Here is a 23,735-nt window from a genome sequence, read left to right as displayed (position 1 = left end):
CGTCAGGGCGCACTCCAATCGTGGGGTGGCTGCCTCTGCCGCTCTCCTGGGTGGGGCCTCGGTGGAGGTCATCTGTGCTGCAGCTTCATGGTCCTCCCCGGGCCCCTTTGTAAGGTTTTACCTCATGGACATGACCGGGCGTTCTGTCTCCCAGGCGGTTCTGGGGTCTGTGGCCTTTCCTGCTTCCCGTCCTTTGGAAGGGTAGCAGGAGTGTATGGGTATGGGCCACAGTGTGTTGAGTCACACGTGGTTCCGCCTGTGCGGTGTGTTCAAGGGGTTCTAGTTCCCTCTTGTTCGCATTCAGGTGGAGTTGACTGCGCCCCCCCTTCATTAGGAAGGATGGGGTGACAGGGCTCCCCGCACCCCTTGATGTGGGCTTACGGGTCCTCAGGGGGTACATCTGTCGGGTCTCGCGTCCGCTCTAACCCATATCTCATAAGGCTCAGAGCGGGACGCAATAAGCAAATACGATATATAATGATAGGTTATGTATATAACCTAGTTATATTAGTATTGGCTGAGCGTCCCGCTCTGCGCGGCCCTGAGTTCCCTCTTGAGGGATCTTTTCCTGGAACGAGATTTGGCGAGGAAGAGTGTTTGGTGACCAGAGTCATGGTTATATAGGCTACGCCTCCATAGGGGCGGGGGCCCCTTCAGGTGTGGGTGCATTTAGTTGTTCGTTGGGGTACAATAGGTACCATAGGAGATAAGGGGTATCTCATAAGGCTCAGAGCGGGACGCTCAGCCAATACTAATATAACTAGGTTATATACATAACCTATCGTTATATATATCTATGGCTGTGATGAACTGCAATATATTAACAAAGCTCACGACACAATGGGTGATGATGTACTTCTTTACATAAGGCTTAACTTCCTCCTCCTCATGGACCCTGTGACATCACTGGTTTCTGTGGAGAGAGAAAGAAAGGGGGGAGAGCAAGGGTGAGAGCAGGAGATATAAAGAAAAAAAGATAGATAGATAGACAGACAGAAACAACAGTTGATTGATTGATGGATGGTTGATTGATTCATTGATTGACTGATTGAGCGATTAGATGAGTGGAATCATGAATGTGACAGATTTAAGAAATTATACATTTGAGACACAATCTGGAATGAATGAATGCAGACATCAAATGTTAACAGGGTTATAAATTGACTTGCAAACACAATCATCAGAAATATTAGAGTTATGAAGAGCCGTAAAAATAATAATGAGATTCAAAGGCAGTTAAAATGAAAACCAAACCCAGAGTCAACGTGTGGTAGTTGTCTGCAGTCTGTAGTTTGGGGAAGGACATTTTAACCTCAGAAAAGCAAAAGACAAAAACCTTGTCTTATATTCGGCACAATATGGTAAGTCCAGAGCATTATGGTCTATGTTTTACCTAAGTCCAGAAACAAGAGCATTGCGTTCTATGTTTTAACTAAGTCCAGATACAAGAGAATAATAATAGGAGATTCAAAGGCAGTTAAAATGAAAACCAAACCCAGAGTCAACATGTGATAGTTGTTGTTTGTTAAAGCTGCAGTCTGTCGTTTTTCGAGGGAAATTTGAACCTCAGAAAAGTTACAAATAAATAAATAAAATACAATTTGATGGTATTATTTTCACAACTGAATAAACTTTTCGGGAAGTTGGGTCCCTGCCTGGAAAGTCGTTTTGAAGCTACAGTATAATGCTACCGTTTCCTCCGTGTTGCTCACAACCCTATAGTTTACATGTTCAGTAGACAAATAAGTATTTTTCTATGCTCACATTTGAATATTTCACATTTCCTCCAATATTACACAGTGCTGCTTTAATTCAGCACATGTTGCTATTGCACATTGTGGCAATTTTTATGAAGGCAGGATTTTTTTTCTTTTGTTTACATTTTTGTTTACTTTCATACTAGGAAAACATTTGATCGCACCAACAGTTCCCATCGTTAGTTGGATCAAAAACGGGTCTTGGATCTGTTTCTGTTGGCTCTTCACATGACGGCACAACTAGAACGTTTTCATTAAAGTCTGTTCCAAGGCACCACTTAAAAAGCTTAGTTAAGGACAACACACTACACTGGTTCCAATGTGGGGGCAGTGAAGATAATCTTGGTAGATAAAGGAATCTGAAATTATTTGAATGGAGACCTCATTGCATGAAAATAGTGTGCTTTTGATAGCCAGCACCTTACCATAGTCACACTTGTACTATCCAATGTAGTGTTCTTGTCTTCTTTGTATACCGTATTATATCCAGTGTATTTTACATCTTATGTGTTAGAGGACCACATTGGAAATACATTTGTGGAAATACATACTTTTCCGGTGTTTACATTCTCTACAGTTATGTAGTAATGCTGTTTTCCCTGGAACTGCACTTATGTGAGCTACCTGGTGTGCTTATACATGTAGGCTTTGAATAAAGCTAACTAACTAACTTTGGGTTGATTGTCCTCGAACAAGTGTACAGGCGCGATACTATTGAATATTGTGTGCTCTTGGCCGTCTACAAAGAGTTCAGTGTGATTTAAGCACATGTGTTTCAAAGAAGAAACACATTTGGGTCATCTAAGATCACAATCCCGGTAAACAACTCTATATTTATATTCTCTCTCGTCCTTTTCTTTCCCCATCCTGCATCTCTCTGCGTATTTCTTATTTAAAATTTTTATCTCTTCATTATCTAAGCATTCTTCCATCTTTTATTTTATTGTGACCCTACAAAAGTAAAGCCAGCTGATGGAGACACAACCCTTGCCTACTCAAATAAAAATGGCGGAAGGGAAAAATATTGGGGTTCTTAATGGGTTCCAGCCTCTGACGGCCTTGTAAAAACATGTAAAAAACAGACAAGTGGGGACCCCCTGTAGATTATGAACTATAGTTAAGAAGCTTGTATAAGTGAGTGATGAATGCCTGTCATGAGACTTCAAAGACTGTAGAGTCATGAGTCATCAAGGAGTGGACAGTACAGAGATGTACGTGCTTTTTCTAAGGAGAGTAGGCAGTCCACTCCCATTTGTTCCCCCATAATTGACGAGAGTATGAAGACTGGAAGGGGGACAGTAGGAGGAGGAGGAGAGTAGGAGGAGACACATGTTGATCCCAAGGCCAGCAGGGATACACGTGGTTCCAGAGAGACAGGTGTCTCTGGAAGGCTCGGCGCACTGATTTTAACCACATGTAAATGTTCTAGAAACATAAGTCAAAGAAAGAAAGAAAGCCAGAGACGAAAGAACAATTCCGCAAGAAGGATCCCAACCGTCGGATGAGAAACGGCCCACCAGATCGACAGTAAGTGAAAGTCATCCCACGCCATTCCAACCAGGGATTTGCACCACGGTATATAGGCTCGTACCGCACAGAGTGACCTGGTCTTGGGCTTGGCCACTGCGTTCCTCTGTGTCAGCGAGCCCCTGTAGAGGGAGTTCCTCAAAAACGTGTCCACCTGGCCTGGAATTATACAATAACTATAATGCAAATCTGCACACTGCACACAGTATGGGCTTTCTAATTTCTACTAGCATTTATTTATTTTAGAAAAATATATATATGTTTTTACAGATCTATCAATGACATTTACATATAAAAATCTGCCACACACACGCGCGCACACGCACACACACACACACACACACACACACACACACACACACACACACACACACACACACACACACACACACACACACACACACATGTGCAGGGAATGCAACTGCACGTGTGTCCATGGGAGCACAATACAAGCAAAATAGTAACACAGGCGTTTTGCAATGGTAACGCATCCAAATGATGCAGGTTTTTTATTAAACTTATTGTATGTGGGTAAGCCATTGTATAAGCAGGAAGGTGTCTTTCTTTCACAGAGGGAGGTTTAGCCTCCATGCGGAGCCTTTTTAACTGTAAAGCCACTTCCTTATTAATTTCCCCTCCCTCACTGATCTACTGTGTACAATCCTGAAGAAATACTGCATGTAAAACGACCCTTGAAGAAACCAACCTCCGTTCGAGGTTCTCTGCACTAAAGAGAGCATTTAAAGCATATACGCAATCAGGGATACTGTTCCTTTCTACCGAACTGGTCTGAATATAAGATGACCCTGATAAGACAACTCTTTTTCAAGACTCGTTTTTGGAAAAATCCTTTTTATTTTTTAAGACCAAATCTTCCAAGATGATCCACAGGTGTGTACTGTATGCGTTTGTGTTTTTGCACCTGTCACTGCAGGCTGTGTGTGTGTGAGAGGGAGAGACAGAGACAGAGAGGAAGATGTTAACTCACTTGGGGAACACTTGTTTGGAGTGATCTGTTGTTGTAAAAGTCTTGACTCTATGTTTTAACTATGTCCAGAAACAAGAGCATTGTGTTCTATGTTTGAGCTAAGTCCAGAAACAAGATAATTGTGTTCTATGTTTTAACTAAACAAGAGCATTGCTTTCAGTGGTGAAACAAGGTTAAGATGTTTGGGTCAGTCCGCTGTCCCCTGTTGGGAGGGATGGAGGTCACTGCAGTGTCGTGCTTACTTGTGGGAAAGTGGTCGGAGCGCCTCGGTGCCGGGATTGCAGACTGGAGACAAGATGGAAAGAGAGAGAGAGAGAGAGAGAGAGAGAGAGAGAGAGAGAGAGAGAGAGAGAGAGAGAGAGAGAGAGAGAGAGAGAGAGAGAGAGAGAGAGAGAGAGAGAGAGAGAGGACATGTGAGGACACAGAAGACAAGCAGCTTGATTAACCCTGTGTAGCGCTTTTATTACTCACCCAATGTTCCCAGGTCTGGTGGACCCACAGCATTATTGCGATTTTAAAACAATTCATGTAAAGATGCTTAATAGATGATACCTTTTTCTCTATTACAAGCAATCTAGAGGACATATATAGTTCATATTTGCCATTTACATCTGCTAGATCACATTGATCAATAACAGTGCTATTAGTTTTTTTGTGATAAAATGCGAAAGAAATAATCCATTATAATCAAGACATGAATGGAATAAATCATGTTCATCTTGAAAAATATAAATGAAACCAGATGGAGGCAGACAATGAAGGAACTCTGAACCTGAACTTGTTCACCTATCCACACTTTTTAGTGGACTCGAACACCACATAATGTTTGATTGATTGATTGATTGATTGATTGAAAACTTTTGACATTTACCGGGGCCAGTTTCAAATTGTAGTATAAATGTGTAGGGGGGGGGGGGGGTTGTTGTGCACTCAATGCTCTTTTATATGTTCTTCAGTCAAGGCCAATTTGTTTGCGATGTTATTATATAGTGTGAGCAATCCTATAGAATACTGTTTTATCCAGAAAGTCTACTTTTTCTGGAATTGAGAGGCCCCATTGATTGCCCTTCATTTTTGGACATTTGACAATGCATGTTAAAGGGCTTGGTCCCATGGTCCTCTACACATGGGAGGTAATGTCAACTGTTATGTTAATTACAGAAAAAAGGCCTCTGCAACACTTTGACCAAATGTATAAAAGACACAATGTTTGGTACATCCAATGTCTTTTTTTATTTTCATTTTTTTATCTCTTCATTATCTAAGCATTCTTGTCTTTTATTTTATTGTGACCCTACAAAAGTAAAGCCAGCTGATGTTAACACAATCCTCGCCTACTCAATGTCTGTGAACCCTAGACATACAAAAAAAGATTAATAAATAAATAAGAGACAACTTCATATTTTGGGTGACTGTTGAATTTGAATTTACCTTCCTCCTGTTCTTGTTCACTGACATCCCAGCAGCACTCAGGGCAGCAATCCTGTTCTCTATGTTGGAAACCTTGGTGGAGGAAGGAAGCATGGAGTTGATTATACTGTGGCTTTCTATCGTCAACAAAAAACAAACAAACAAACAAACAAACAAACAAACAAACAAACAAACAAACAAACAAACAAACAAACAAACAAACAAACAAACAAACAAACATGTGGGGACACAAAATAATAAACAAAGCCAGGCCTTGGTTTAACTACCTGGGATCATTTGTTTACTTCTACTCCTTGGCTGCATGCTTTTCGACATAAAATCTATTGTACAATAATTCCAATAGACTAACTTCAAATCATGTTGAAAGAAAGCAAAAGCACTGTTCTCTCTTTACCTTTTCCATCCTAGAGGCAAATCTTTCCTGTGACAAAATGGCATCCAATGTAATAAAAAAAGTCAACCAACAAACTAGATTCTTGTACCGGATCTCCTCTCTGGTAAACAAGAATACCCTGAAGACTCTGGCAGGAGCACTCATTCAAGGGTACTACGACTATGCTTGCACCTCATGGTACCAAAGCACCTCAAAGGCGCTAAAAACAAGATTGCAAACATCACAAAACAAACTGGTCAGACTACTACTTGACCTTACCCCCAGAACCAACCTCAGCCCTGCCCACTTTGACAACCTAGGATGGCTTAGAGTAGACGACAGAGTACAGCAACTTGCAATGGGCCTGGTCTACAAGATACACTATACGACTAAGGTACCCATGTACATGTCAAAATACTTCCCAAAGGTCAGTGAATACCACAACCACTACACCAGAGGAAGCTCAACAAATCATGTTAAACCCAGATTCGGCTCAAACAAGGGACTAAACACGTTTCGCAATTATGCCACATCAATGTGGAACGCCCTACCCAAAGCTGTAAAGGAATGTGAATCCCTACCCACATTCAAAACCGCTCGTAAAGAGCACCTACGGGAGGCTGCAATTCGAAACTGGCCACCGTAAATGCCCAAACCACCCACCACCTCCTAATAGACAGTCTCCTCCCCACCGCATGTATATATTCTCTCCCCGTCGTATGTATATTTCTCTCCCACCCACCCACCCCCTCCAAATGTACAGTCTCCACCCCACCGTATGTATATTTCTCTCCCACCCACCCACCCCCTCCTAATGTACAGTCCCCTCCCCATCATATGTATACTATGTCAGGATCTATGGGTAACAGTACTGTATATTTGAATACCGTTTATGTCACAAATGTATCAGTACTAAATACCTGTATGTCCCTATGCCATAAATGTCATGTATGTTGTGTATGTCATAAATGTCGATATTAATTGAAAATGGGGGACCCTGATGTAAACAAGACAAACGTCTTTCTCTGGTCTGCATCCCCTGTTAAATATCTATGAATGAATGAATGAAATCTTTATTTAACAGATTGCATAATGGGTACAATACAGTACGGCTCAATACACACAATTGTTAACAGAAGTATGAGAGTACCTTAGGTTCCTGTCAATGTGATTTTGAATTTGGCAATCACTCGTGAGCACATTTGAACCATTTCTATACATTTCTTTTAATTCAGAAAGCACTTCAGGCATTAGTCAATGAATTGAATAATTTGAATTAGCCATTTCAAGCACTAAAATAACACAAATGACTCTGTAGTGATTAAATGATTAAAGATGAAAGAGAGTCTAGGTTGAAACGTGTTGGCATTATAAGTGATCCTGAAAGCCAAAACAATAGCTTAGGCCAGCCTGTACAGGCAGACTCTTACCTCACTCTGGGTGCTCTGAACGCTAGCAGCCGCCTGGGCCACCTTGCCTTCCAGTTCATTAAGCAAAGCTGTGGAGCCTCTGAAGCTGGCCTTGGAGCCCTCCTTGTGGGGGTGGCATGTTCTTTCCAGGCTTCCTGTTGAGTGGTTGGCCTAAGAGACAAACAGTGGTTTTCCAGACAAATTTGTAAGACATTTTCATTATTAACCCCAGCTGTTTTCTACGTATAATCTCTCCTTTGTGTATTCATATTGTCGGCCCAGGTTAGTCAGCATTGGATCGTTTTCCTGCCTTGTCTGTTTCCTGTCTGTTTAGTGTTAGCTGTTTTCTGTTGCCAGTTTGAGGTTAGTCAGCCAGGCTGTCAAGCTTCTCCTTTCTAGTTTCCATTTTGTATCCTCCTGTCTTCAATATTTCTTCAGTAAAGCCTGTGTTATTTTTGCACCATCACCCTTCCTCTGCTTGGGTGCTCTACCTCAACCATTACATAACGATGTGACCGTACATGCACCCAGCAGAAGGCGGAATCGCACAGCAGCCGTGTCTGCGTTGCTTGCCCTATGGGTGGCGATTGGACACCACAAGCGGCCGTTCAGCGCCTTTTCCCATTTCAGCCGTTACTCCTCCGCTATCTCCCAGTGTTTGGCTACTTCCGCCACAGTCAACACATCCTGACTGGAGCCAAAGTGTTCCAGAGCTCTCGCCGGCTGAGCCAATGCAGTTGGGTAGAACGAGGCTGTCCCCTGCGGTGAGGATTTCCCCAGAGGTGCGGTCTGGACCGCAGCCAGCCTGGCCATTTCACAACCATCCTGCCTGCCTCCCGTGACGTTGCTGCGGTGTCCTGGGCAGTGGAGAACATGGTTAGTCTGACTCAGTGTTCTCATCTTGACCGCGGTTATGGACCCGTTGGTTCCGCTGGACTGTCCCTCCCCTGCCTATCTGCCAGCCTCTCTGCCTGCCAGCCTGTCTGGGTGCCTGCCACCCTGCCTGCATTCCTGCTCACCGCCCTTTGCTGCTGTGGCAGGGGTCCCCTTCCTGGTCCACCTTGTGGGAGGTCAGGAGCCGTCCCTAGAGGTTGTGACATCCTGCCCTCCCCCGGTCTCCCCCTCCCCCTAGTCTCTCTCCTCTTGTGTGGTCACCCTGGTTCTCTTGTGTGCTCTCTTCATCACCAGCTGTTTGTCATTGTTCATCACCCCCAGCTGTGTTCTGTGCGTAATCACTCCCTTGTATATTTATGTTGTCTGCCCCAGTCAGTCAGTGTTGGATTGTTTGCCTGCCCTGTATGTTTGTTCCTGTCTGTTTAGTGTTAGTTGTTTTCTGTTACCAGTTTTCTGTTAGTCAGCCGGGCTGTCAAGCTTCTCCTTTTGAGTTTCTCTACCTCCTCAGCCACCGTCGCCCCCAATAGAGGCTGACCACTGACTTGTCTTTGACATATGACGTTGGCTGTCACAGTGTCATACATGTCATACATAAGATACAGTACAGTACTTCATCACATCCTGCTTTCAAGACACCTTGTGAATAAAAAACGGAAATAAAATGAAGGTTTCCACAGCTAGATCTGCCAGTTTCAAGGGAATGAAAAAGGAAACGCTTCAGGCAAATGCAGCCGCAAGACCGACAGTCAATTATTTTCCCAGTTCATCCTCTGTTTCGCTAAATCTGGAAGAGATGTAATGTTTGAAAAAGGATAATATAAACAATCACAGCACTGTGATTGACGATGACGTAATCCTTGAATTGGATTCCAAGTGAAGTGGTAAGAAAAGCAGTCTTGAGCCAGTACACTGCAGTATGTACGGTACAGCAGTTGTGTAAAACAGACGTCAGATGAATATGATTATTCCAGTGTTACTCATGCTTGTGTCGAGCTGCTCTATTCAGAGCAACATTCTATTGTCTGTATGCAGGTTTCCTGCTTGTTTTGAGTGGATCTATGGTTTTCATACACTTTGAGCACACCACAGGAATGCACATCCCCCAAAGAAAGATTTATGCCGACTTCAGAAGAAATAAAAAAGATTACAGCACACAATATATTGCTACTGACGTGTTCTATTTTCCCACACAGCAGGAGGCTTCTTCAGGTTGCTTAGCCTGCGTGAGGCAAACGTTGCTGATCTTTGGTGTGAGAAAATAAAGCATGGGAGTGGCGGTATGTCATACGCGGTGATCTAAAACGGAGACCTGTACCCTCTGAGATTCGGTTGGCATGGCTAGCTTGTCCACCAGCGAGTAGACCAGGCTCCCTGCTGTGAATGAGGGTCTGGAAGGAGGTTTGGTTGGGCTGGCGGGACCCTCCCCACGGGACAAGGGCCGGTCGGGCTCATCTTCGTCAGAAGTGAGGCCGCGGTCACTAATGTTACCCGTCATCTCATACAGTTTCTGTCTCAGCTGCTGCTCCTCCAGATCCATGTCTTCCCACTGGGGGAGAGGAGAGCTGCTGGCTGAGGCATGGGAGGACTGGGAGGCCTGGGAGGCCTGCAGGGACAGAGTGGAGATCAGGGTTGAGGTTAGTCGACTCCACTTTCACTTGAATCAATTGACCTATCTCAAGCCCCACCCTCTTTTCTTGATCCTCCAATCACAACTGTTGCTTCCATGGACAGCAACAGCTGTGATTGGAAGATTAAGGAAAAGAGGAACAAATGGAAACAAAAAGTCACAGTTTATCAATGATAGAACATTGTTTTTGAAATATTTATTTGGTAATATGTTGATTAGGACAACCTTCTTAACTTTTTTATATTTGAGTTTTGATTAAAATCAAAGCGCTGAATCATCCAAATCTAAAGTGAATTAAGCCCAACCCTGGTTGGTGGAGATAATATGGCATTTGTGAAGACTTGCACGCCACTGTATATATATAAAAAGATACATATTGTGAATATTAGTATGACAGATGTATTTTTTATTTGTACAATATCAACAACATTTAGTGAGACATGCTTTTCTAAAATCCATTGCATGAAATGGTCCTTAAATCCACTTTAGAAAGCAATTGAGAAGTAATAGTGAATTATACAGATGCAATTTATTTCTGTCAAAAGCTTTTCACCATTCTCTTCTTTTACAAAGACTGTAGTATTGGCTTTGATACAAATGCTTGTAGTTGGTTTCAGAATTATTTGTATGAGAGACTTCAGTGTGTGAAGACGGTATGTCCAGTCTATATTAGTGATATTGGACCTCATGTACCAACGACAAAAGTTACATCATTGTAGTCATAGCTCCACTTACAACCTTTTCGGGCCAATTTCGGGCCAACGGTTCCTTCTCGGGGATTCGCTCGTAGCCAAGAGCAGGATTTACGAGTGCGGAAGAGCAGTCGTAAGTCGGACAGACTGGGCTTTACGTCAATTCTACAGACATCCTCGGAATTTAAGAATTATAATAAATACGAAAATCTTTGTCTTACGTTTTACATTTAAACAAGAGGCATCATGATGTCTGAAAATAAATAAAAGCACTACACCAACACTGCAAATGACAGTGAATAAATAAATAAGAACGAAACCCAATCACGCAGATATAGCTATAGTGGAATAGACTGTATTCATTCCAGCAACAGTAGGCTTATATTATTCTAATGACTTGTTTTATTAGGAGATCGCAGATATGCACTGCCCTCTGGTTCATGACCACTCTCACCAACCCGCAGACTGAGCAGGAGGTGTAGAGTTCCGTATTGACACTAAATAAGATGTCATGCTAAGATGTGTACTTTACATGTTCTACAGTATGACTTACTACTATAGGGCAGCGCATATCCACAATCTCCTAATAAAACAAGTCATTAGAATAATGGAAGCCTCAGGCGGCTGGGTGGCGTAGCGGAGATTGCGCTCGTCACCAATGCAAGAGACTCCGGTATCGAATCCCAGTCTCAGCATTGCCTTCGGCTTGGGCCGGCCGTCGTACTGGCTAATTTGGCAGAGTCAGCAGGTGGAAGTCGATGGGTGGGGATTGGACGTTGTGGACAGCGACCGATACAGGTCGGTTGGGAGACGCCTCGCCGGAAGAGACAGGAAATGGCGGGGGTAGTGTGAGCCTCCCATGCGTTACACCTCACCAATGAGAGTCCGCGCTGGCAGGCGAAAAGATGTGACAGGCTGCCTCCTCGTGTGCCGGAGGGAACACGTGATGCAAGGCTTCTATCCTCTCTACAACCGACCAGTGGGGGGCATAGTTGAGCAACATTCAAGACAGGGGAGGGGAGAATTGGATACACGAAATTGGGATGGGAGAACAAATAGAAAATAGGGCGAAAAAGTTGATAAAAAAAAAAATAATAATGGAAGCCTACTGTTGCTGGAACAATCCACTATGCACGTATACAGTATAGTGTGTGTGTGTGTGTGTGTGTGTGTGTGTGTGTGTGTGTGTGTGTGTGTGTGTGTGTGTGTGTGTGCGTGTGTGCGTGTGTGTGCGTGTGTGCGTGTGTGCGTGTGTGTGTGTGTGTGTGTGTGTGTGTGTGTGTGTGTGTGTGTGTGTGTGTGTGAGAGAGCTGAGCACAGGTGGCCAGGGGCGTGCAACAAGACGGTATATGGAATATTAATACAGTCTATTCTACTATAGCTATAGTGTGCTGTATGATGACAATACATTTTAATCAAATCTAATTTTGATCAGTCGCAAATCACTTCCGGGCTACCTGTTCAATATGGGGGTCAGCACACCACAGATGCAATGTTGAGCCTCTCACTTCCGTTTTGCACATGGTACTGCCTTATAAGGAGCTGGTGGGGCATGTCTGTATGCAAATGCAGGTGTACGAGAACATGCTTCCAGTTTAACCTCTTAAGCCCTAGCCATATTTTCTGACATTTTGCCAAAACGTATATGGAAGATTTCTCCACTTCTACAAGGTCCAATTGCATGTTCTTGATCTGGTCTATGGACCTCAGGGAAAGTATTCCCAGTGTCAGGAATATTGTGGTTACTATGCTTGAGCAAATTGTAATGAACAAAAGGAGAATATAAATTATTATTATAATAATTTCTTTTCCCATCTTTGATGGTGAATAACACCATGCTAACATTGACCAAAAGTGGAAAAACAGCCAATGAGCTCATTCAGCACCTTGTTGTATTTAATGGCAAAAACGTTGAGGTTTGTTCGACACGTGAGATATAATCTTCCTACGAGGTTATTTACGAGGAAACTTATGAGAATGTTGCTGTATGAGGTCCATTGTCTCTTCATTGACCGGCTGTCAAGTCCATCTTTATGCTGATGACACTATTGTGTATTGTATTGCTGACTCTGTACAACTAGCCATTGAGAACCTGCAAATTTCCTTTTACTCTGCAAGATGCAATCATAAAGTGGTAATATAAAAAGTAAAGTAGTTAGGTATTGTAATGTTCTGGGGTTTTGTGTGTCGCTCTGTTTAGCTGGGGGTGTTGTTTCCCCGTGGGAGATTGGGAGTGACGCACCGGATGTTATCGTTGTTGTTGTGAAGCTAGCGTATTAGCAGGTAGCTGTGTTGTGTATGACAAGGGAAGTACCCACCTGTAAAACACCATATTGAGTGGAAATAAAGCACCATACACAAAAAGGAAACTCTCCTCATTCTTCCCTACATTACTGCATGACGGATCGCTACAGTATTATTATTATGTGTTCGGCCTGCGAAATCATCTGTATTTTTAATTTTGCCCCCCTTGGTAATTGAGTTTGATACCCCTGATTTACCTGGTCGACTGGTGATGAGGTCACCTTCTGCTCCAGTCGATTTAATAGAGTCTCTATGGCTGACATGCGCCTGTTCAATTCAGTAATCTGTGAGCAATAAAGAGAGAAACATAGAGAGAGAGAGAGAGAGAGAGAGAGAGAGAGAGAGAGAGAGAGAGAGAGAGAGAGAGAGAGAGAGAGAGAGAGAGAGAGAGAGAGAGAGAGAGAGAGAGAAAGACTCAGCAAGATAAACACCAGATGTTCTATACAAATAACACTATCAATCAATACAGATCAAACTCAATGCAGTATCTCATATTTTACACAGATACATGGACTATTCCTTACCTATATTTAGAGTGAAAATTGTATGATCTTACTTGTATACTATACTTGTGGATTATTATTGTATTGCAATGTGTTATGCTGTACAAATCAGAATGTGTTTTATTCACTCCCTATAGTGCATTTGCACGTACAAATAATTTGGCTTGGTGTTTGTTTGCCCACACAAAGAGGACAAAAACAACACATCTATAATAAAAGCAAGTACTAGATTAAAAACAAACTAAAAACTAAAAGCAAGTACTAGATTAACTCAATCCCCACCAAGCAGATCCGCTTGCCTCAAAACCTATAGTGTCCAGTAAACACGTGTAATTACATACAAACTTGTAATCGCGATCGCAGATGGGATCATTGGAATTATTCTTTTTGGATTACCTTCTGGCTAAGGTAAGGACCCCCTATGTCTATTTTACCAAACGATCACAGTGGCTTAATTACTGTACGGTCATAAACAAGGCTTTTTCTAACGATCAGATTTTCGGGGTAAGACTACCCCGAAAGTGAAGGTACATATGAAGGTACATACCTTTGATTTGGGAGTATTTGGGGGTTCAGGGAATCAACCAGAACGATTCGGGCTTATTGCACAAAGCGTCCTATCTCGCGATCTATGGAAAAATACTGGATTCTTTCGGAAATGGGCGATGAAACGAACACCTTTTTACAGGTTGTACTGCAAATAGTGTCTGTCAAATGAGCCATACCATTTTCCCCATAGCTATAATATAGAATATACAAATAGTCACGAAAAGCTGGCCTACTAACCGCAGGATGCACGGCCAGCATGGCAGAGAAAGAGTTAAAAACAAACTATAACCTAAAAACAAGCAGTAAACAAATAAATTAAAAAAGAATAAAAATCAAATACAGTGGGGATTAAGGATCAAAGATGAAAAGTGTCACTGCTGGATGGAACATACAGTAATAAGAGTAATAAATAGACGTATAATAAAATATAGAAATATAGAGTATTGTGGGGTGGAAATAATGATTTGGCTGTACAGGAGGATGAGAGCCTTAACTATTCACTTGAGGAGGCAGTGATGTAGAAAATATATACAGCGGCTGGAGAGGTGCAGGATGTTCAGGGCTGACGTGTGGTGGCGGCCGGGCCGGCATACATTCAGTTCAGCTGTTAAAGCAGCTACAAGGAGAATTTTCTAAAAAATATATCAATGTCATATTGGTCGTTATACCTTTGGATATATAAAGTAAACAAATGAGACCGTTGCTGAAACCTAATTCTCATGATAAGACCATATTTCCCATGAAGTCCCATCGCTTGCGGTTTTGCCGTCAGCTCCGCATTACAGCAGGAGGAAGTCGTTTTGATGAGAGAGGGGGCTGGCTGAGAACAGGGCTGTACTGGTCATCTGGCATACCGGGCATTTTCCCGGTGGGCCAACGGCCCGACGCATCTTTTGGGCTGTTATAATTAGATTTATAGAAAAAAAAAGTGTGGTCAACGACCGGCCCACTACTAGGCTTTAGGCTGGGACAGCGGCCCATTGCTACTGACTGACACTGGGCTCGCCCAATCACATCTCTTACTAAGCACCCCCCCCGCCACTAGACTGGGACAGCGGGCCATTAACTCTAAAATATCTAAACTAAAAATATCAAAGGATCAAAACCCGAGAACTCGACTTATCTCGGGTATGGCACCCAATGAGTTAAGCTGGCCCAATCACATCTCTTACTTACTTACTCTCACCTGTTTCTCGTGTCAGAAGCAGAAAAAAATTGTTAAACAGAAGTAGGGGGGGGTGCGGAGAAGTTGCAAGGCGGGTGCTGCTAAATGTACTAAAATAACAGAAATGTTTTCTGCAGCTTCAATGTCGTCATCCACACAGTAGTGCAGCAACAGCCTCAGGTGGCCCACTGCCAGGCTGAGGAGCAGACACAGGCAGTGGAGCAGGCAAGCTATTGGCATTGTTTTTGTAGCTAATGCAGTTAACTAGCTAACGTTATTTTGTCAGCATCTTCGTGTTGGCTAAGCTAAGCCCAAGTTGCTGTGAGTGACCTGACCTAGGTGATCCATATCGTATCATCATAATATTATTTAAAAAATCATTAGTGTAACTGAGGGGTACAATTCCCTGACTGTATTACTAGATATGATACTTACTACCACTACCTTTGTACTTAATATTCGGCCACCCAGTACACGGCATAAATATATTATCATGAACACTCTCACGTAGATGAAACGGATCCAACACAAATGTACGAATTAGAAGCAGGTCTTTATTTCCTACACAGCGATGGTGTGTAGAATAAACACTTAATCACTTAATTACATTTATGAATTGAAATAGTATGCACTTTTATGGCAAGGAGTATTCGTCGGTATATCAATAGATAATGTCCAATCTCTGAAGGCGCAGGTGGTAAATATACGACCTGGAATAGTTAAGGAATAACAGCAATGATACTTTAATGATTATAGGCTGGATACACTAGAGGGGGTTAATCCGGTCGCTTGTAAGCCGACAGGAGTAGGAGGGGTGGGGGGGGGTAGAATCCAGCTGCCTCGTCCGGCCAAGGGTATCCCAGGAGAACCCACTGTAGTGCCGTTCAATGCGCCGGCGATCCTTGGACCACAGATGAAAGCAGGTGGACTCTTTGTGGGCCGGCTCTCTCCGGTCCACGGGGGAGAGATGTGGAGAGACCTCGTCTTGCAGAGCGTCTCCTCACCTTGCGTCCTCTCCAGGGGGGGGGGGGTTCCAACACACGGTAGTGTCGGGGGTCTTTATCCATAGAATAATCAAAGTATCCAAAGCATAATCCGTGCCTGGGAAGGCGGGCTGTCGTCGGTAGAATAATCCGGTATACAGGTCCACTCGCTCGTCGGCTCTGGGGCTCCTCGGGTGCAGCTTCACATAGGGTCAACCACCCTGGGTAAGCAGCCAGTTCTCTGCCCGAAACGATGGGGTACTGACTACGGTAGTATTCTCACCGCACGAAGCACTATATATTAACAGACTATTATTAGCTTAATAGACTACGTCCAACTCGACGATATAGTGCCAAATATGACTATTCAAATATTAATATACACGATGTCTCAATACCGATGGTAGGCCGAACTTGGCCTTACTCCCACACGTGGCATCGCGGGGAGGCTTTACGTCTGTGACTCTATTGGAGGGTAAGAAACTGGACTGAAAAGAAAGTCCTACTTTAGTAGCGCAGTATATATACGCACTATGAACAAATAGTCCCATTAGTGGTGCGGTAGCCAAATTCCTACGCGGAACTAGGACTTGTTCGTACATGTCGAGCGGTACGTTTGAACTGGGTCTGAGGGGTATGGCAGCCTGGCACCAAGGTCTCGACCAATAGTAGAATGGAGACTATTATGGGATGTTCAGTAGGCTAGAATGGATATTCAATGCATATTGTACAAGGAATATACAAGGGATATCAGGGAATATTAGAGAATATACAAATACAATTAAATATATATATATAAATAAATATATATATTCGGTTTAATCTGGCCCTTCACAACAATTAGGATAAGGGTTCCCTTGATAAAGATCCACGGAAAGGCTGTATACAACACCTGTAGCTCAATTGCAAAAACTGCTTTTTTGATTTGATTAGATCTTTATTTGGAAATGACAAACAACAAATTATCATGACCAATTTGTATTCCTGAGGATATCACCTAAACTTACTTACTTTTTACTTAGGCCCATCGCTCCCAATGGAACATAGGCCATCTACAACTTTTCTCCATCCAACACAGCTTTGGGCTGTCCTTTCTGCCCCCCCCCCCCCCCCCTAGCTAGTTCCTTGTCTCTTGAGCTCCGCCTCAGTGTCCCACCTCCAGGTGTTTTTAGGCCGCCCTCTCTTCCGCTTCCCCTGGGGATTCCAAGTCAGGGCCTGGTGTGTACTGGTAGCCGGTTTCCTCAAAGTGTGGCCTATCCATCCCCACTTTCGTCTCAGGATCTGCTTCTCTACTGGTTCCTGTCTTCCTTTCAGCCATACTTCCTCATTCTTGATTTAGTTTGGCCACCGGATCCCAAAGATGCGTTTCAGACAGCTGTTTATAAAGGTCTGTATCTTCTGCAATGTTCTTTTGTTATTCTCCAAGAATCTGAACCATAGAGAAGGACGGATTTTACATTTGAATTGAAGAGCCGCACTTTGGTTGTCATGGCGATGTCCTTGGAGGACCAGATGTTCTTCAGAATGATGAAGGCTGCTCTGGCTTTGCCTACTCTGGCTGTAACGTCGCCGTCCATGCCGCCCTTCTTATCCAAGATGCTGCCTAGGTAAGTGAAGGAGTTGACTTCCTGTATGGATTCATCACCTACTGTGACTGTGTTGTTGGTAGAGGTGTTGATCATCATTAGGTTGGTTTTCTTCCTGTTTATTCTCAACCCAGTCTCAAGGGATGTAGTTGCCAGCTTGGTTGTCTTGTACTGCATCTGGTTGTAATTGTGTGGCAGGAGATCCAGGTCATCAGCAAAGTCGAGGTTTGTCACCTAAAAGACAAACCTCGACTTTTGGATTCAGGTTTGGATGAATATCACCTGAAAGCATTCATTAAAACTTATTTCCAAGGTGTTCCTCGATGAAAGACATAAAAACACAGCACATATAGCCAGGGCCGCCTGGGAGAAATGCGAGGCCCTGTGCGAGATTTAAACGCGACGCCCCCCCCCCCCCCCCCCCCCCCGCCCTAAAAGGTAAAAAATAATAATAATAATAATAATAATATAATATATATATATATTTTTTTCATACAGTCAACATATTCTTAAATAATAGCGCTGCCCGAGGCTGGGCATGATACAGTCAACATATAGCAAGAGAGAGAGCGAGAGAGCGAGAGAGAGCTCCCGTTCTACAGTCAATATACAGTGTTATCGCTGCACAGACCCGGCAATGCCCCTGACCCTCCACCAGAGCAAGGCCAGAGAGAGAGAGAGAGAAAGAGAGAGAGAGAGAGAGAGAGAGAGAGAGAGAGAGAGAGAGAGAGAGAGAGAGAGAGAGAGAGAGAGAGAGAGAGAGAGAGAGAGAGAGAGAGAGAGATTGGAAAGAAACAACCCAAAACCAGAGCAAATTGAAATGCTATTTGGCCCTAAACAGAGAGTACACAGTGGCAGAATACCTGAGCACTGTGACTGACCCAATACTAAGAAGATCCTTGACTAGGTACAGACTCAGCGAGCACAGCCTAGCCATCGAGAAAGGCCGCCATAGGCAGACCTGGCTCCCAAGTGAAGACAGACTATGCACCCACTGCACACAAGATGAGGTGGAAACCGAGCTCCACTTCTTAACAACCTGCCCACTATACCAAGACATATACTTCCCACAAATTGCAAACACCCAAAGAGACTTTGAAAACATGGACAATAACTCAAAACTCCCATACCTACTGGGAGAAATACAAGAATGTGAAATAAAGCCCATTTGAATTGAAGAGAGAGATAGATAGAGCATGTCTGTGTGTGTTAGAAAGAGAGAGAGAGAGAGCATGTCTGTTTGTGTGTGTGTGTGTGTGTTAGAGAGAGAGCATGTATATGTGTGTGTGTGTTAGAAAGAGAGAGAAAGATAGAGAGAGAGAGCATGTAATTTTGTGTGTTAGAGAGAGATATAGAGCATGTCTGTGTGTGTTAGAAAGAGAGAGAGAGAGAGAGAGAGAGAGAGAGAGAGAGAGAGAGAGAGAGAGAGAGAGAGAGAGAGAGAAAGAGAGAGAGAGAGAGAGAGAGAGCGCATGTGTCTTTGTGTGTTAGAGAGAGAGCATGTCTGTGTGTGTTAGAGAGAGAGCATGTATGTGTGTGTGTTAGACTCGCAGTGGTTCCCAAACCTCTCCTCGAGACACCCCAGCCGTTCCATGTATTCGTTAAATTCCACCACCAGCACACCTGATTCAACTAATAAAGGGCTTGTTAAGTTGAATCAGATGTGCTGGTGGTGGAATTTAACAAATACATGGAACGGCTGGGGTGCTTCGAGGAGAGGATTGGGAAGCACTGTGTTTGAGAGAGAGAGAGAGAGAGAGAGAGATCTCAACGGCGGGAATAGAATAGGTTGCATGAAAAACTCACCCTAACGCAGAATCAATGGCAAAGTTGGAAGGAGACGACGTCTGCGCATATTCCGTGGAGATGAAAAGTACCAGTCCCTTGGGAGTCCTAGTTTATCTGCCACACGTTAGCACTCGATAACTTAGCAATTAGCTAAAGGCAGGGACAGGTAACTAGCGTTAGCTAATGCTAGGTAACTAGCGTTAGCTAATGCTAGCTAGCGTTAGCTAACGCTAGCTAGCGTTAGCTAACGCTAGTTAACTGTCCCTGCCTTTAGCTAATTGCTACTAGCCGACATAGCTATAGCCTGACTGAAGGTTCTAACATGCAACAACTTTCATCTTCAGTCCATCTGCCGAACATCCTCTTCGTCTTGGCAAAGTTGGCATAACCATCATACTTGGTATTGATAACAAGCTTATGGCACACGGTGTTATTTCTTCTGCTCCATGCTGCTTTTCAAAATACATCGACTCGCTCCTGTGGATAGCGCTGAATAGACCCTCTACCTGGCTGTACCCCCTCCTCGTGGATCCGGTCTTCTTCACATCTCTCTACCGACTACCAGACCGACGCCAACCAGCTCGGCTCCCCCTAGTGTTAGTCCTCCAACGATGCTTTGCACAAAGAGTCCGGAACACTATTCTACAAACGTGTCTATCTGCAGAGCAGCAGAGCCGCAGAGCCCGGAACACTATTCTACAAACGTGTCTATCTGCAGAGCAGCAGAGCCGCAGAGCCCGGAACACTATTCTACAAACGTGTCTAAATATATAAGCATGTAAGCAAAACTAGATTTTAGGTCTGTGAAGAAAAAGGGCCTCGCGGGAAGGGGGGCCTCGCAAAAAAAAAGTTAAAAAGAAAAATAATAATAATAAAAAAAAAAAATGCGAGGCCCCCCTTCCTGCGAGGCCCTGTGCGACCGCACTGCTCGCACACCCCCTGAGGCGGTCCTGCATATAGCCTACTCAACTGCACATTTTTGCTCAACTGTAAAAATGTATGCCTACTTATGTATTAGCCTACAGGGAAAAACACATTCACAACAGGCAGCAACGTTTATTTTCAGCCAAGTATGGTGGTAAGGTAACTATTAGGATATTATATGGTATGGATTACTTACTGTTATAACTTATTACTATATGTCAGGGGTGTCAAACTCATTTTCACAGAGGGCCACATCAGCATTATGGTTGCCCTCAAAGGGCCAAAGACCGTATAAATGTTAATGTAATGTAAAATAAATGTAGCTACACATTTACATATTGTTAAACATGGTGTTTCTGTATTTATTACTTATTCAAGTTATACATATTGCATATTAATTTGCATAAATGTAAAAATATATGTTAGCTTATGTTATTTTAACAAATAATTTTAGTTTATCAGAACCCCATATTACTCCACCAATCAATGATCAAACCATTCAAGTAAATAACAAAGAAGAATATCATCAAATACAAGCTATGACATTAAGTTTGTTCAAAACCTTTTTGTCACAGTCAAGAGGGGCAGAACTAACAACTGTGAGCTGCAAAGAACACGTGGGACAGATGTAGCAGATGTTACAAAAACAAATGGCTGCACACAACCTTGCAGAGGCCATACATCCAACTAATGGAAGATAGTTTAATTAACTTTAATTAACAGATTGCAGAATGGGTACAGTACAGTACAGCTCAATACACACAATCGTTAAGGGGATGCAGACCAGAGAAAGACTTTCGACTTGTTTACATCAGGGTCCCCCATTTTCAATTCGTAATGAAATTGCTATTATGTGTCTGCATGAACACACAACTGTAACTGTACTCAAAAATAACAAAATAAGGGTTGTCTCAGTTCACAACTATATTGGTCAAGTTTTGGGTGGGACTTGTTTGCGTCCCTACCAGTGATGCCGGTAACGCGTTACTAAGTAACGCGTTATTGTAATCTGATTACTTTTCCCCGAAAATAGTAATCTAACGCGTTAATCTTTAAAAGCCAGTAATCTGATTGCAGTTACTTGTCCAAGTGGCTGTGCATTACTATTTCGTTACTATCTCATCATAAATTCATAATGCAGGCGGAATGCAGTATTTTATTTCGTTTTCGACAGTCAAAAATACATTTTGAGCTGTTTTTCTTATTATTATTATGGAGTGACATGGTGTGGCAGTGAAAGGGTTACACAAGAATGTGTCCCTGCGGCGTGACTGGACTCTCTGTCTGTGAGTGACTCTGCTTTGGCCCAATCACATTCCCCATCCACAGTCTGCGAATCAGAGGCAGAGTAGGGCGGGTCTTCACAGCACGTCATGTGACATATGCGCCAATCGTGTGACAGCAGGGCTCCGTTGTTATGTTCGTCTGAGAATTCATTTACAAAACGCTTGTCTAAACGAAGTGAAACCGCAAGAAGACTTTTGCGGTTTCTGTTCAGACTTCCACCCCAAAACGCTCGTTTAAACGTAGCCTCAGTCAAAATACTGTCTACCGCTAAAAACAGCACATCCAATTGCATTGAAAGCATCTGGAATCACAACACTAGCCGACGCTTCGACTATGAATTGAAAATGGGGGACCCTGATGTAAACAAGACAAACGTCTTTCTCTGGTCTGCATCCCCTTATTGAGCCGTACTGTATATTGTACCCATTCTGCAATCTGTTAAATAAAGTTTTCATTCATTCATTCATTCTGGTACAGGAGGACTCTGAGGCCAGCCAAACAGCAAAAGAGCGAGATTGTTTCTTTCCCTATTGATTAATGTATATTGGATGGTGGCAGAGCAAAAGCTCTTATTTGCCAGATTTACAGTTAATTTACATGTTAAAGAGAGACTGATTGTATGTTTATAGAGAGACATTTATAAAAACAATTTAATAGTTACAGTTGATATAATTGAATAGTTCAGCCTGCATTTGTTAGATGTGAATAGATACACTGGTTTTGTACAACCACTGGCTGGCTGCTCTAATGCTGTGAGCATCATAGACTGTTGCTTTACCATACTTGATGGTACAGAAGCTGAAGCACTAGTTTAACAATTTACGTTATGTGCAGAGAAACAAGTTAAAAACAATTTATGCACTTTCAATAAAGCGTTTAAAAAAAACTGTTGGGGGAACGACGACGACTTTGTAACCTAGTTACTTTCAAAGTAACTAAGTTACTCTGATAATCAAGTAATCAGTAAAGTAACTTGGATTACTTTTTAAAGGAGTAATCAGTAATCAGTAACCGGATTACTTTTACAAGTAATCTGTGGCATCACTGGTCCCTACAGCTTCTTATTCAATTGAGCGAGATGCTCGGTTATGTCACACAGCCAGTTTGCATCTGACAGTTCAGACAATATTTCTTCAACCCTTTGTTACCTATTCCGCCTGGATCTTTTTTGTATTTTGGGCTGTAAAATTGTCAAAGAATGTCTGAGGAGTAAGTGCTTTTGACTTTTTTCCTTTGTTACCTCAGATGTTCAACATACATGTATGTGTAAGAATGTGTAATAACTAAGGCTGTCAAAGTTAAAGCTTTATTAACGCATTAACCCACAATTATTTTAACACTGCTATTTTTTAACCCAATATTAATGTAAAAAAAAAAAAAAAAAAATTTTTTTTACCTGAGCTCTTGGGGGGCCACATCAAATGACGTGGCGGGCCGGATTTGGCCCGCGGGCCGTGAGTTTGACACCTATGCTATATGTGGTAGCTCTAGTCTCCACCTACACAAATAATGTTTGTGCTGTCCATTGAGCATGCACCTTCACATGGTAGGCACATTCACTGTAGGTCAAACTCCCCAAACAAACAAGCACACAATTGATTTAATTGCTATATAAATCACATACAAAGATCTAACTATTACTCCTCTCTGAACATGAATATATAACAAAAAGGTGATCTATTAACTGTGTAAACCTTATGCAATATTCATCATTGATATTTGGATACTTGACATCTGCATGAACTGAGTAGTTAGTATCAAATGAAATAAGATGGAACAGCTCCATGCATTAATTGAATAAACAACTATTTCCTCATTACCAGTATGGTATTGTTTAAATTGTACAGCTTTTTGCACATCTTTGTCAGGGAATTCCAACAATTCTGGACCTGAATGTATCAGTTAATTGTAATCATCTCTCTATCCTTATGTCTAGTCAAGCCAGATT

The 23,735-nt window shown here is 42.8% G+C and overlaps 1 protein-coding gene across 1 annotated transcript in view; it reads right to left on the bottom strand.

Annotated features, from left to right (window-relative positions):
- Positions 1-799: 799 nt before the first annotated feature.
- mlphb (melanophilin b) overlaps positions 800-23,735 on the bottom strand; it is a 251,531-nt gene continuing 228,595 nt past the window's right edge. The window contains exons 9-14 of the mRNA XM_084311402.1: positions 13,200-13,286; positions 9,695-9,982; positions 7,507-7,656; positions 5,704-5,775; positions 4,515-4,557; positions 800-913 (exon numbers count right to left, since the gene is read on the bottom strand). Coding sequence (XP_084167528.1) covers positions 861-913; positions 4,515-4,557; positions 5,704-5,775; positions 7,507-7,656; positions 9,695-9,982; positions 13,200-13,286 — 693 coding nt within the window. The 3' untranslated portion in view covers positions 800-860. The remainder of the gene's footprint in view (positions 914-4,514; positions 4,558-5,703; positions 5,776-7,506; positions 7,657-9,694; positions 9,983-13,199; positions 13,287-23,735) is intronic.

The sequence above is a fragment of the Notolepis coatsorum genome (assembly GCF_963971535.1).
Source record: "Notolepis coatsorum genome assembly, chromosome: 3".
In the NCBI taxonomy this organism is placed as follows: Eukaryota; Metazoa; Chordata; class Actinopteri; order Aulopiformes; family Paralepididae; genus Notolepis; species Notolepis coatsorum.
Note: the sequence above shows the minus strand (reverse complement) of the source record. Positions and strands in the feature narration are given on the sequence as shown.